The sequence below is a fragment of the Populus nigra genome, chromosome 19 (assembly GCF_951802175.1).
Source record: "Populus nigra chromosome 19, ddPopNigr1.1, whole genome shotgun sequence".
In the NCBI taxonomy this organism is placed as follows: Eukaryota; Viridiplantae; Streptophyta; class Magnoliopsida; order Malpighiales; family Salicaceae; genus Populus; species Populus nigra.
Window position 1 is genome coordinate 2,564,789 of NC_084870.1, and position 14,180 is coordinate 2,578,968.

At 30.3% G+C, this 14,180-nt stretch overlaps 1 protein-coding gene across 3 annotated transcripts; it reads left to right on the forward strand.

Moving 5' to 3' along the window:
* Positions 1 to 6,344: 6,344 nt before the first annotated feature.
* On the forward strand, positions 6,345 to 12,390 carry LOC133679547 (BEL1-like homeodomain protein 4). 3 transcript variants are annotated; one of them, XM_062102169.1, is made up of 5 exons: positions 6,345 to 6,449; positions 7,174 to 8,821; positions 10,594 to 10,985; positions 11,059 to 11,119; positions 11,677 to 12,390. In XM_062102169.1, the coding sequence occupies exons 2-5, from the start codon at positions 7,289 to 7,291 to the stop codon at positions 12,169 to 12,171; spliced, it is 2,481 nt and encodes an 826-aa protein (XP_061958153.1). In that variant the 5' UTR covers positions 6,345 to 6,449; positions 7,174 to 7,288; the 3' UTR covers positions 12,172 to 12,390. The 3 variants fall into 3 exon arrangements, with proteins under 3 accessions (XP_061958153.1, XP_061958152.1, XP_061958151.1); XM_062102168.1 differs by having other exon boundaries at positions 6,414 to 6,545; XM_062102167.1 differs by lacking the exon at positions 6,345 to 6,449 and having other exon boundaries at positions 6,579 to 8,821.
* Positions 12,391 to 14,180: the final 1,790 nt, after the last annotated feature.

Below are 14,180 nucleotides of genomic sequence, written 5' to 3' on the forward strand. Positions count from 1 at the left end.
CCTCTAAAATAATATGTTTGCAAAATCCATTGACTAGAAACTTTATCAAAATATAGTTCTCGATTCGATATACGGTTTCAGAGATATGTCTAACCTCACAAAACTAGTCAACAACTATTTTAAGGTTAAATTCAAACCTGACTTGGTTTGTATCATTCTCTTTTAAAAAAAAAATTTTTATCTTGAATTTAAATAATGAAAAACATCTTTTAAGATCAATAAATTAGTATTAAGTTAAAAATTATCATCATCATTAAAACCAAGAAGAATCTTATTAGTAAAAAAAGATTCTCTTAATATTTGTGCTCTTTTTTCGGCCATCCTCCATTCCAATTTTAGTTGCTCATATTTATGATACTTGTATATTTTAAGACAACATAAACTAAAATAATCCTTCTTTTTAGAAACCTAGAAGCAAACTGTCAACTCTAAATATGAAATAATTGAAAAACAAATCAAAGACAACTAAAGCTAAGAAAAACAAAACTAAGAAGAAGAAAATAAATAAAATAACCTAATTTTGGATTCTGACTTTATTATTAACTGATGCGGATCTATTAATTATGTGGTCAAGCAACATAATATCAAGTTTGATAGAACCCTGATTCAGAGGTAACCCTGTATTTAAGAACCAAAGGTATTGGAAAAAAAACTTGGACCCATAGATAACCTTGTATTTAAGAACCCTAAATATACAAATGACATCATAAAGCTAGTTAATCTTTGATATGTCAGTGTACAATATTTGTCCCTATAAAGAAAGATTGTTTTCTCAGAACCAAATAAAAAAAAACTTATGTTTATTTTTCAACTTATTGCTCCAGATATGTCTCAAACAGTACACAAAGGTCTAATTTGACAGATGTAACAAGATTCATCTAGTTATTTTGACCATTTGAAATAATAAGTTCTCAAATTCTATTTGACCTAACAATTTACCAAAATATAGTCATGTGTCTGGTATCTCCCTATAAAATTACAACTCGATTCGATAAATGATTTGAGAGATATGCATGACCTCTTAAAACTGGTTAGCAACTATTTTAAAGCCAAATTCAGACATGACTTGATTTGTATCATCCTTCCTTTCTTTAAAAAGATTCAACCTCGAATTTGTATCATGAAAAACATCTTTTATGGTTAACAAATTAGTACCAAAATGAAAATTATCATCATCATTAAAACCAAGAAGAACCTTGTTAGCAAAAAAGATCCTTCTAATAAATAAGCTCTCCTTCTCAACCATCCCTCCCTACTTCAATTTTAGTTGTTTTTCTTTGGACATTCTAAGTTCCAGACATGAAATAATCGAAAACCAAATTGAAAACAACTAAAGCTAAGGAAACCTAAACTAATAAGTAGAAAATAAAGTATATAACATGAATTTAGAGCTTGGTTTTGATATAAAATGATGCAAACTTCTTGATCATGTTGTCAAGTAATCCGCAATAAAGTAAATAATAACCTAAAAAGCTAAAAATCAGGCTTGATACAATCCTGATCTAGATGTAACATTGTACCTAAGAATTAAAGGTATTGAAAAAAGACTTGAACTAAAAGATAACATTCTATTTAAGAACTCTAAGTATGCGAATGACGCCACGAAGCCAATTAATATTTGATAGTATGATTTTTATCCCGGTAAATAAAAATTGTTTTGCCATAAATAAGTAAAAGAAAAACTCATGTTTATTCTTCATTTGCTGCCCAAATTTGCAGCTAAAAAAAATAATATAGTCTAATGGGCCAGAACAAATCCAAATTAAAAATAATTATTCAACCTTCAATAAATAAGTAAAATAGGATAATAAAAATAAAATATTCATGCTAAAACTCTTTCATATAGTCTGAATCTTCAATTTACGTATATTCTTGGTAAATTTCAGTCCTGACTTCAAACATGTCGTTTTCTCTTATATGAATGAATTACTAGGCTTACCATATATGGTTGGAAAACTTGAGATATCTAGTTTCTAGCCTAACTTGAGTCGCAACAAAATTTCACTTGTATCTCTAGATATGTTCAAAAAATAACACGGAGTTCTAGTTTGATAAATTTAATCAGATTTATATTGTAACTTTAATTCTTTAAAATAATTTGTTCCTAAATTCTATTTAACCTAAAAATATATTAAAATATAATTTCACTTATCTAATATCTTTCTATAAAATTTCAGCTATATCCTGTATGTGTGTGTGTGTGTGTGTGTGATCTTGGATAACTCGTCAACAACCATTTTAAAACTAAATTCGAATATGACTTGATTATATCTATATTTTAAGATTATTCAATGTGATGACAAATGATTTCCTAGAAAATTCATGATTACATATTATCATTACGGTCAGTCAAATTTAACGGGTACACCAAGTTAGAATTTAGATAATTTACTTAGTCATATTTGAATAGTTTTTTTTTCAAAAAAATTATGATTATAAGTATCTTAGGATCAATTTTAGTATATAAACATTAAACACATCTCATGAATTCCATAAAAAAAATACTCCGATAGAATTAAAAAAAATTGAGAATTTAGATAATTCTTTCCACTAAAGAGTAATATGATAGATAAGCTAATTTTACTTTATCATTTTTTTAGTGTGTTTTTGGTAATGTATGTTTTTGTAAAAATATTTTTTAATTAAAAATAAATTAAAATAACACACACACACACATATTAGTTTTTAACATGAAGAAATTAAAACATTGAAATACTTAAAAAATAATTTAATATCTTTTTAGATAAAAAAACAATTTAAAAAATACTTTAAAAAACAAGTTGAATTGAAAAAACAAACACATTCTTAATGGTGATTTTTTAGAAATTACATTAATAAAAAAGTATCATCAACAAGACATTTGTAAAATAAATATAGAGGTTATTCAATTATTATATGATTTAGAAAATAACCTCATAATGCTTCTAGTATTATTCTTTTTGAAATAAAGGCAATAATTTTAATTATTATGTTTAACCTAAACCTTTAATCCCTTTGTATCCTACCCCACTAAATTCATGTTTGTCTTTTTTTTAATATGAAAAAAATTAAAGTTTAATGGGAAGAGTCAAATTTTATTCCCTACAAGAGTAGTTAAGATGTACCATACTCTTCAATAATCGATATGACAATAGCCAATATGCTATTTAACATGGGCATGTGTTCCTGTTCAATTATTGAGATTATGATAGTGGTGATGATTTAAAGTACTTTTCATTTAAAAATGTATCAAAATAAAGTTATTTTTTATTTTTTAAAAATCATTTTTGATATCAGCACATCAAAACTATAAAAAAACATAAATTTATTTTTATTTTAAACAAAAAAATATGTTTTTTTTTTTAAATTTGAGAGAATGCGGTGCAAACCGTGTTCCCAAATATACCCTAAATAGGTGGCTAGCCCGTGTTATTTTTTTTCATGTAATAACATAAAAAAGAAAGCTAATGCAACACAAGCATTTTCAAATAAAAAAACCCAAAACTTGAGTTATTGTCTTGACTCAAGTTAATAAAATCGTATAATTTTGATAATATATATATATATATATATATATATAAAATAAAAAATAAAAAATAAAAAAAAATAAAAAAACAATCCGAATTCATTCAAGTTAGTACGTAAAATTTGCGACTTAGTTATAACATTAAAGTAACCCCATCAAAAGTAAATTGAAAGCTTAATTATCAATTAATCCAATGTTGAAAGGCAAAACTTAAAAAAATTAAATTAAAAAAAAAAACAGATCCTAGTCAAGTTGGGTCAATATGTTAACCTTGCGATCATAGACATAAGATTAGGGTAATCTAATAAAAAAGAGCAAAAAAAAAAAAACATGAAGGTCAATTCTCAATAAATCAAACATTGAAAGATTAGATTGGAAAAAAATCAATAAAGAATCTAAAAATGTTTTACAATTATATTTGTTTAATATAAATATATAATTTGGCTTAGGTTTGGGTGGGTTCCGGGTATGTTTTGATAATATTCATATCCTATTCATCACTCATTAGATAATGTAACAATCTAAAAAACACCAACCCGCTCAAGGCGAGTCGAGGCAGCATCTATTGGGTTCAGATCAAATTGCGATCCCTAATATTGAGAGATATAATTGAAAATAAAATGGAATTAGAAAAAGGCTAAAAATTAAATAAATATCAATTAAAAAAATAAGGACTAAATTTGAAATAAAAACTAAATGAAACTAGATGATGAGAGATGAAATTGAAAAAAAAAAACTAATGTATAAAAAATAAAAAATAAAATAGATAAAAACAAAATTGATAATTATAGAAAAGCTAAGGAGAAATGACTAAAACATCTCTAGATCTAAGTTAAAGAAAACCAAAATTGCAAGGGTATTTAAATAATTACACAATTAAAAAATTAAAAAACCAAAAACCCCCTTGTCCCCAAGTTATTTTTTTTAATGGATAGATTAATAATTAACTTGTCTAATAAAAATATAAAAAGACTAATTTACCTCCAAATAAATTAAATTAGAGATTCGCAATTTGGCATGCATCCGCTACAGGTTGCATTATATGTTTCTTTACAGTGAAAGGCTGATGGGGTTTATGTTTTTTTTTTAATTACCTGTTAACTTTTCTTAAAAATTTCACTACATGTACTCAATTGTTTTTATGGTCACTGTATTGTGAAAAGTATATGGGTATGATTTGAGAATTAAATTTTTTTTTTTTATCACAAGCGATAGATTTTGAAAGGAGCAATGAAATAATTTTTTTTTATACAAAATATCATAATTAAAAAAAATATTATAGAGACCAATATTATTTGGTAATATTTGATATTAAAATAATAATTATTTTTTACTTGAAAATATATTAAAATAATTTTTTTAATATTAGTAAGTCAAAACATTAAAAAATACATAAAAATATTAATTTTAAAAAATATTTTTTTAAAGTGCAACCACACCATCAAACGGGTATTACAAAAAGTTGGTTCAAATTGTCTTCTTTTTTTTTTTTTAAAATAACACCGGCGGAACCATCATTTTCTATGTTGATATAAGGTTGGTTTTCAACAAAGTGACTAAGTGTTTTTACATTATAATCTGTTTTAAAATTTTTTTTACTTGAAAAAATTTCAAATTAATACTTTGTAAGGTATTTTTTTTGATATTTTTAATGTACTATTAATCAATAAAAAATGAATTTATATATATAAAAAAGTTTAACTTGCTATACCCGTCAACAGACTCATGGACTTTCTAAAATTTAATAACATGTTTTTTTTTAAATTATTTTTTTAACTATATGATAAAAAGAAAAATAAATAATCACATAATCAAGTTTAATTAGAAAAAAATTCCCCGCTAAACCTGTAAACCAGGGTAACCAGAGTAACCTCGTCAAACTCACAAACCAAATCATTGACTCCACAAAATTTATTAACCTAGTTTTTTTTAAATCATTTTTTATTTAACTAAACTTTTTGAAAAATAAATCATATCACAATACTGAGATATTTTTTTAATACTAACTGAGATGCTAAGATATTTTTTAATATTGCAACAATCATATAGAAAACAAATTAAAATAAATTATCAACTCTAAATCCCATAAACATATTATATAAGGATTAAAATAAAAATAAATCAATAATAATAAAAAAAAGATCAAAATACAAAAAATAAAATATTGTACAATGCTAATGGGTCTGGATAAAAAATATTTTCCCCTTACCTTTTAGCTTTAGTTATAATAATTATAGATTTAGATTTTTTATTCTTACGTTAGTTGATTTTGATGTAATTTTTTTGTCCCTTGATTTTTAAAAAATGTTTGTTTTTGTTCATCTGTTGGGTCTTTTAATTTACTTTCAAAGATCCAAACCATAAATCTTTGGATCCAGTAGAATCCACGGATGTAGACTTTTTTAAATGTATTGTGATTGCAAGTTATTTTTAAACCTATCAGATATTAAAAAAGCCCTGGAAATAAGGAGTTTAAAAGTTATGAGACACTGAAAAAATTGCTGTTTGGACCAACGTTTTTTTTTCCTTTATTTTTTTTATGGTGATTTTTTTTTAAAATTCTTTTTGGCATGTTCTACACTCTTGCCTTCCCAATTTTCTTAAGAGGTGCTAGTTCCATAAAAGAATTGATATTGGTAATTTAATTGAATAAAAACCTTTTTTTAAAAAAAAAATACTAGGACAAGTTTTAAGTTTAAACTAAAAAACGTATTAGTTTCATTGATAATTAGTTAATTATTGCTAAGAAAACAAATTACCCTCAAAATTTTACTGGACGAAGCTAAAGCACGCTTTAACGTTAAAAGCTACCGGCAATCATAAAAACTTGGCAATTATTGTACTTCAGCTCTTTGCGTGTCTACTCCTACCAAAAAGAACCCTCACCGGAATCTCTCAAAAATCTTGACGTTAATATATATATATATATATATAGTTACTTCAGGTACAACTTTACCACCTTATTTATTATATATATATATATATATTTTTTTTTTTAATGATTGATGCTGGTAATTTGTTTACTGTCTAAGCTTCTTGGGTAAGTGTGTTTCCAGTCTTGCTTACCCTTTTCTTTCTTGAATCGACCTTCACCTCCATCGTTATGTCTGTATTTATATATCTACTCTTTCTTTTTATGTGAAATGATCATGACATGCAAGAAGGTTTTCTTTTTATTTTTTATTTTTTTATGGGATTAGGGTTATTACTAGTTGACGTGAAGTATAATCAAAATGATATTCGAGTAATGTTTTAGTTTCGGGGAATAATTTTTAAGGTTCATTTTGGTGAGAACTGAAAGTGGAAGAACTTTCGCACTGTTTGCTCTGGTGAGGAAAGGTCTACAGTTCTTGTACTGTAACACAATATGGATGTGAAAAAGAAAACAAAAAGGAAAAAAAAAATGAGAAAAAAAGTGGACACGTTCTTGTAGTATCTAAGCGATGAAGCTGAAGCTCCTTCAGTGGATTGCTTCCAGTTGTGTTTAGTTTCCTTTCTTCTAGATTTATGTGATCTTTTTGACTGATCATTATGCTTTTCTTTTTATTTGTATGATCTATGTCAGCACCGTGTCCCTTGCTGTGTGGGTGTTTTAGAAGAATAATCTTATCTTCCAATAAGGTGGCATATAGAGCAATGCGTGATGATTTAATGTGATTGTATTGCAGGAAGTAGATAGAATGTCATGACATTTAATTAGGTTTTTAATGAGGTTACTGATTAAGTGATTGGAGTCAAGGTTGGCAAATTAAGGCTTGAGTGCGAGTAGCTTCCTTGGATTGGATGGAAACAAAAAGTTTTCAGCCTGAAACACATGTAGCACAGCGAAGCCGGAGAGATAAGTTGAGATTTCAGCAAAGTTTAGCTTCAGTCCAGCATCTAGAGGACTTCGGTAATGATTTGGATCAGTTGGCAGTTGATCCGTTGCTAACCCCAGATCTTGTCCAGGTTCGACATTCTAGGAACGGAAACATGCTGTATGACCCTACTTTTCTCTCCTCTGCAATGCTGGATTTTGCAACAAGTTCTAATGTTTTGTCAGCTCAAAGGGGTGGAATGGTTGATCAAGAACTAGGTCCAGCGCACCTCCATAGCCCCATTGCAGCTGAGGATTCTTCGTTCACCAACATGCCTCACCCAGTTTTGTCAAATTTAAACGCTTCACCTACAGCCAGTAATGGTGATGCTCAGGGATGTGGCAACTGGACAAAGCTAGGTTCAGAGCAAGGTTATGATTTGACTGTTGATTACACAGGTGGGTCAGTTGTTGGGGAGAGGAATCAGAAACTGATGTCTGCTGTGGAAGTCCTGTCAAATAATGCAAGGGTAACCGACATTTCTACGTATACACAATATTTCAAGCCTAGTTACAATGAATACCGAGATTTTGAGCTTCAATCTTCTCTAGCCGACCCCTCAGATGAGTTTTCTAGTCAAGATAACCAAAAGCAGCTCAGGGAAAGGCAGTTTACCACTCATCCACTTAACCAAAATACACTGCAAGATGTTGTTACATCAGGATTGGTTGGGAGAACTAGAGAAATTATTCTCCATCCATCATTTGAAAATCAATCATCCACTTTACATTTTAATGACCCCAATGCTTGGATAAGAAGGCCGAATGAGAACTCTCATCAGTGGAGTTGTGAGTTGGGTCTTATTACAAGGAAGAGTTCCCAAGAGCTGAGGACTATTCCAAACGATGCTAACACTCAAGGCTTATCTTTGTCTCTTTCGTCAAATCAGTCATCTAAAGTCAATGAAACTCGGTTTGGAGAAGCATATGAATCTGAGTGTTTGCAATCAAAGAATGGTCTTTCCAAAGAACCTCATCATGTTTCAAAAGTTTCCAAGGCAAGTTATATGTGTCCATTGCCAAGGCCATCAATTCTAAGTAAAGGTTGCGGAAAATCATTACATGACTTACCAGGAGATGCTACAAATATTCTTCGAAATGCTGGTCCTCTTGGACCTTTCACTGGATATGCAACTATTCTAAGTAGCTCTAGATTCTTAAAGCCAGCTCAAGAGCTAATGGACGAATTCTGTGGTGTTAAGGGTCTGGGGCTCATAAGAACATCTGAGTTGCCCAAGAGGATAGGTGGAGAAGCTAGTCCTCCAGCTTTGGGAGACTCTGTTAATGAAGCTGATACAGGGGACGAAGCTAATGATGACAATAATTTAGGTGCCTCACCCTTTACTTCTCGTAGATCAAATGAAGAAATTGGTCAATGTGGCGTAGGAAACAGTTCTTCAAAACCTTATATGCCAGAGTACCAACAAATGAAGGCAAAGCTCCTATATTTGCAGGATGAGGTTGGTTATATCTATGCTTCCCTCCCTCCCTCCCTCCCTCCCTCCCTCCCTCCCTCCCTCCCTCTCTCTCTCTCACACACACACACACGGTCTTTTTTCTTAAGTGAATATATATAGAATAATGGTGCCATCATACTTTTCCTTTTTGCTCTTCTGGCAAAATGGAAGATTATTACATTTATGAGAAGAAGGATGACACAAGCTTGTTGGAGTCTCTTTCGCTTAACTATATCTGTAACTTCTCTGGAGATGGTTGAGTTACTGCTTTACTTCTTGCTTGATATTACATTTGTTGCATATAATGAACAGAAGGTTTTCCATGAGACTATGTTCTAAGAGTTCAATTTTCCGAGCACTTGGAAATATCACATTTATCTTGGTTAAGAGGCTAGATGAACTGGTTATAAAACCTTTAGAAGGAAGCATGACTTTGTACCACCTTACCAATAATGTTATAGGTATAAAATTAATATTCTAACACCACTAGAAAAAATAAATTGTGTTTAATAATGGTATAAAAAAATATGCTCAAAACTTACATGTTGGGAACTTTTAACTTTGGATAAAACTCAAGTCACAAGCTCTATTAAACAGTAAGGAACACGAACAAATCTCAGCTGAAAAATAAACCTGTTAAGTGGAAATTAGTTTCATTTCTAGTAAAGCAAAAGCTTCTGATTATATAGTCAATGCTAATTCGTTATGAGATGGTTATAGAAAACTGAAGGCAGAATATTGTGTTATTATGTGCTGGAAATCTGGAAACGTTTCCTATGAGACCTTTTTTTTCCTAAGAATTTCAACATCAAATCTGACATTCCTTTGTATGATGAACTTGAGGATCAGTTTCGAATACAATCTTCTTCACACAGAATATTCTATGATTGTTCATGTCATAGGTTGCGCTGGGTATTTTTATCAATCAATGAGGCAACTAGTATCTTGATGGTTATATAGACAACTCAGTCAATGCTCCCAGCAGAACTTCACTACCCTTATGAACTAGTCTCAAGACTATATATTTATGTTAGCAAATAGTAAGGGCCGTTATGCTCTTCCTTACTTTCAAAACCTTTTTGAAGATTTTGTTTTTGAAATGACCTTGTCCCAAGTCTTTTTTTACATTGGATTGGATTATATTCACTTTGCTCGGTGGTGTTTTCTAAACCATTGCAGGAACAGTAGAAAAGTTCAGATGCAAATACTTCATCTTAAAGTCTTAATTATACTATTCAATTTAAATATTTTTTGTTTGTTTTATTCGAATATGTTAATTCAGTCCTGAAGTTGGGAAGTCCTTTTAATCATTTGATTCTGGTATGTCTGATGCTGACTGCCTTGGATTCTACTCGGACATTTGCTTGCACATTGGGACACCTACCCGCTAAATGATTCTTCAATTAGGTTCAAGCAAAGTATCTACTGGTTGCTGCCTTACTCTGATACTGTTTCTTCTGTCTTTGGAATATATACAATGGAATGATGAATTCAGTTCTATACATCAACTGCTACAAAGGAGTTCACAATCAAATTTAATATACAGTTACCTGTTGATTTGGACTTTAGATTCTATGCAAAGATCATTCAAGAGTAGTTAATTTAATTCTCACTTGTTTCTTAATTGTTATTGAAATCATTGCCGTGCTTGAAGTACATGGCATGTGCTTTTTAATGATATTGAAGCATTTTTGCCTCAGACTAATTTCGAACACCTGCTGCCATTCATACTTTAAAAAGCATTTTAGTGACTCTGTTGCACTGCTTATTAAAAGGTTTTCAGAAGGTACAAGCAATATCATCAGCAGATGGAAATGGTTGCTTCATTTTTTGAATCAGTTGCTGGTCTTAGTGCTGCCACCCAGTACATTTCCATGGCTGTTAAGGCAGTCTCAGGGAATTTTAGGTCCATGAAACATGCCATCTCTGATCAGCTCAAGCATGTCACAAAAGCCCTAGGAGAGAATCTGTTCTCCCCAAATACATATGGAAGCAGAACCGCGGGGAGCTTAAGATACAAGGATCAAAGCTTTCAAAAGAACAACTCTGGTGGGACAAACGTGGGTTACCTTGAGCCCCAAGAACACATCTGGAGGCCTCAAAGAGGCCTACCAGAACGTGCAGTAGTGGTTCTCAGAGCTTGGCTGTTTGAGCATTTTCTTCACCCGTGAGCCCCCCTTCTCATCTATATTTTGTAGTTTGGTGTGAACTATTTACTAAATCAAGTTTTCCTTGTGCAGATACCCTACTGACACAGATAAGCACATGCTAGCCACTCAAACAGGTCTATCTCGATACCAGGTAAGTCTGCTCCTTCATCATCTCTATAATCATTTCTTTCCAAGGATCTAAGGCACTTTGGATGATTGAAGTAACACGTTTCTAGCTAGGCTCTGCATGAACATTTTCCTGTAGAACAGCAACGGAAATCTCAGCTAAGTTTGGATATTACAAAACAAAAACAAAATATTAATTTTTTATACATTAGACCTTCATATATTAGTTCACATCCCCATTTTATCTCATTGAGCATGGACGTTTATCAGGAGAATATTATTGTCCCCTTAATTTGAACTGTTACTCCTTCAATTTATAATAATTCTTGCAAGTTCATGAAGTTGAACGTGATGTTCATAATAATATTGACATCAAAGTTAAAGAAATTAAGCTTTTTGGTATCATCAGTCACATTCTATCACATGAAAATTTATTATTTACATGTACACCTTCCTGCTTGGTCCGGAAAGTTCAATGACGAAGTTCAATGAAAATTTATTATTTGATAGAGAAACATCGATTGGATTGCTTTTTATTTGATTTTTTTGTTACCCTTTAAAAACGTTGGTTGATTGCTTCAGGTGTCAAATTGGTTCATAAATGCCCGGGTGCGCCTTTGGAAACCAATGGTTGAAGAAATACACACTCTTGAAACCAAAGGTTTGCTGGAAAACAATCGAAGTTCCGGGAAGAATGGTGGGAATTCTGCTGAGGGTGCCAGCCAGCCAGATGGTGATCACCGAGCCTCCAAAGAGCTAGGTACAAGTTACATGCCTAGTAAACAATTGGAATGCTCTAGTAATATTGGCTCCTCAGGGGGCAGTAGAGATCAACTAGATGCAGAGCAGTGGAATCAAGAGAAGAGATCGAGAGTGGAATCTCAGGCTCCGATACGTGCAGATAGATCGTTGATGAATTTTATGCTCTATCAAAAACCTGGGAGTGAAAATGGGGGCCTTGGCGCAGTTTCACTTACATTGGGTCTCAGACATGGTGCTGAAAATGCTCAACATGAACAATTGCAACACAGTGAGAATCAGCTTAGACGGCATTACTGGAGGCCAGACGATTCATGATTTTGTGGGCTGATTAAAGTGTCTTCTGATTAGTGGGAGTAGAAAGAAAATAGGTGGTGAGAGGAAGCTTGTTTTGCCACCTTGTGTCCTGCTCTGGCAAGGAAAATTACAGTTTAATATCTGTTGAAGATTACAGTTTTTTCAATACATGGTGGCGGGTTTTTTGCCATTTTGCCATCAAACAATACATAGCTTGAATAAATGTTTAGTTTGGTTTTACATTTGCTTAGCCAATTTAATTAGTCTGATAGAACGGAGAAACTAAGAAATGTCGGCATAAATAAAGATTTTCATCAACAAGAATGAGATATTGAATCCCAGGAGTTTAAGAAGACGCCGCCATTTGTACTCTCAAGTTGTGAAGATGAAGGAAAACCCAAGGGGGCAGAAGAAGGCTTTTAATAATATTTAAAAAGTCTCGGAACTGGAAACAAATGATAAATAACAAGTTTGTTCTCTACTTTGAAGTTAATCCTTTCAAAACTCTTTGAATGTCATCATCCTTCTTGGCTATTTTATTGGAATCCCATGAACTTAAAATGATTTAGTCCTTATAATTTTTAAAACATTGCAATTTAGTTCTTAGTAGACTGGTGTCGCGTCTGCACTATCATTCCACTAAAATATTTAAGGTGTTACTAGAGTGTTTTTTTAAAAAAAAGAAATTCAATAAATTAGGTTATAGTCTCAGCCAACTAAAAAAGTTGGTTTTATTTGAATCATATGGAAAAAAAAAGAGAAACAACGATAACAAACAAGAATATATATATAAAGCAATCACGATAACATGAGAAAAAACCTTTATCCAAGAGCAAATAGATGATATTGTTTAATTTTTCACCAATTAAACATAGAAGGAAAAAATAGCATGAGCCAATTCGAGCTAGTACGGTACACATATAATTTGGACATTAAAAGATGAGTTAGTCTGGATTAACTTGATAAACAAAGTCCTAGGTCGTAAGGTCGGGATAATTTGATAGAAAAAGAAATTAAAGAAAATCACAAAGCTATTTTTTTTATATAAAAAACAATGTTAAACAATGATAACAGAAAAGAAAATAAGACAAAAAAAAATATCAACCCTTGTTAACTTTTCAACCCGTGACTCGGGTCATCAACCAAAAACACTATACATGAAAAAATCATGAAGCCCAATCCCTAGAAAATGAAACATTGAAGGATGAAATAAAAAAAAAATTACACAAAAAATCCAAAAAAAAGCAATCAAAATAATGACGGTTAAAATCGAAATAAAAAATAAATTAAAGAACAACAACAAATTTTCAATATGATAGTTAAATTGAAAAGAATAAAAACATTAACAAATAGAACAAAAATAAAAAGAATGAAAACTAAAATGAAAAAACATTACTCAATCAACTTGGATTGAAGGATAAAATTAAAAACAATAAAAGTTTTATAAAAAAGTCAAGGAAAAAAAAAGAAATCAAAATAATATGGATCAAATTGAAAACACCAATACATGATAAAAACAATTGAACATGAATTTTTTTTTCAAAGTGTTTTTTTACATAAAAAACTGTAAATGTAAATCGAAAAACTTGTGCATGCTTCTAATTAAATAAATCATGAACCATTGTGTAAATAAATAAAAAAAAGTCATCACCGAAATATAAGAATGTAATTGGAAAACATTAAGAGACAAATATAGATCAAAATATTTAATATCGCAACATAGGTTATTTACCTAGTTGTGCTTAATGAATTTGTTTATTAAAATCGATTTGTAATAGAAACCAACACACATAAAATTTGTTGAAAAAAAAAATATAAGGCTATACATATTAAAAATATTATATATATATATATATATATATATATATATATATATATATATATAGATGAATCATACTAACCTCTTAAAAAACTAAACTCAATATAATTAAAAAAATAATTGCTATCTTAAAAAGACCAAATAAACAAAATAAAATCATAAATGAATGATATTAATTAAAACATAAATTTAAAAAAAAAACATACAAAAA

Coding starts and splice junctions, on each gene's coding strand:
- LOC133679547 (XM_062102169.1), top strand. CDS start 7,289: ATGGAAACAAAAAGTTTTCAGCCTGAAACACATGTAGCACAGCGAAGC. Junction 8,822..10,593: donor TCCTATATTTGCAGGATGAG/GTTGGTTATATC, acceptor GCTTATTAAAAG/GTTTTCAGAAGGTACAAGCA. Junction 10,986..11,058: donor TTTGAGCATTTTCTTCACCC/GTGAGCCCCCCT, acceptor TTCCTTGTGCAG/ATACCCTACTGACACAGATA.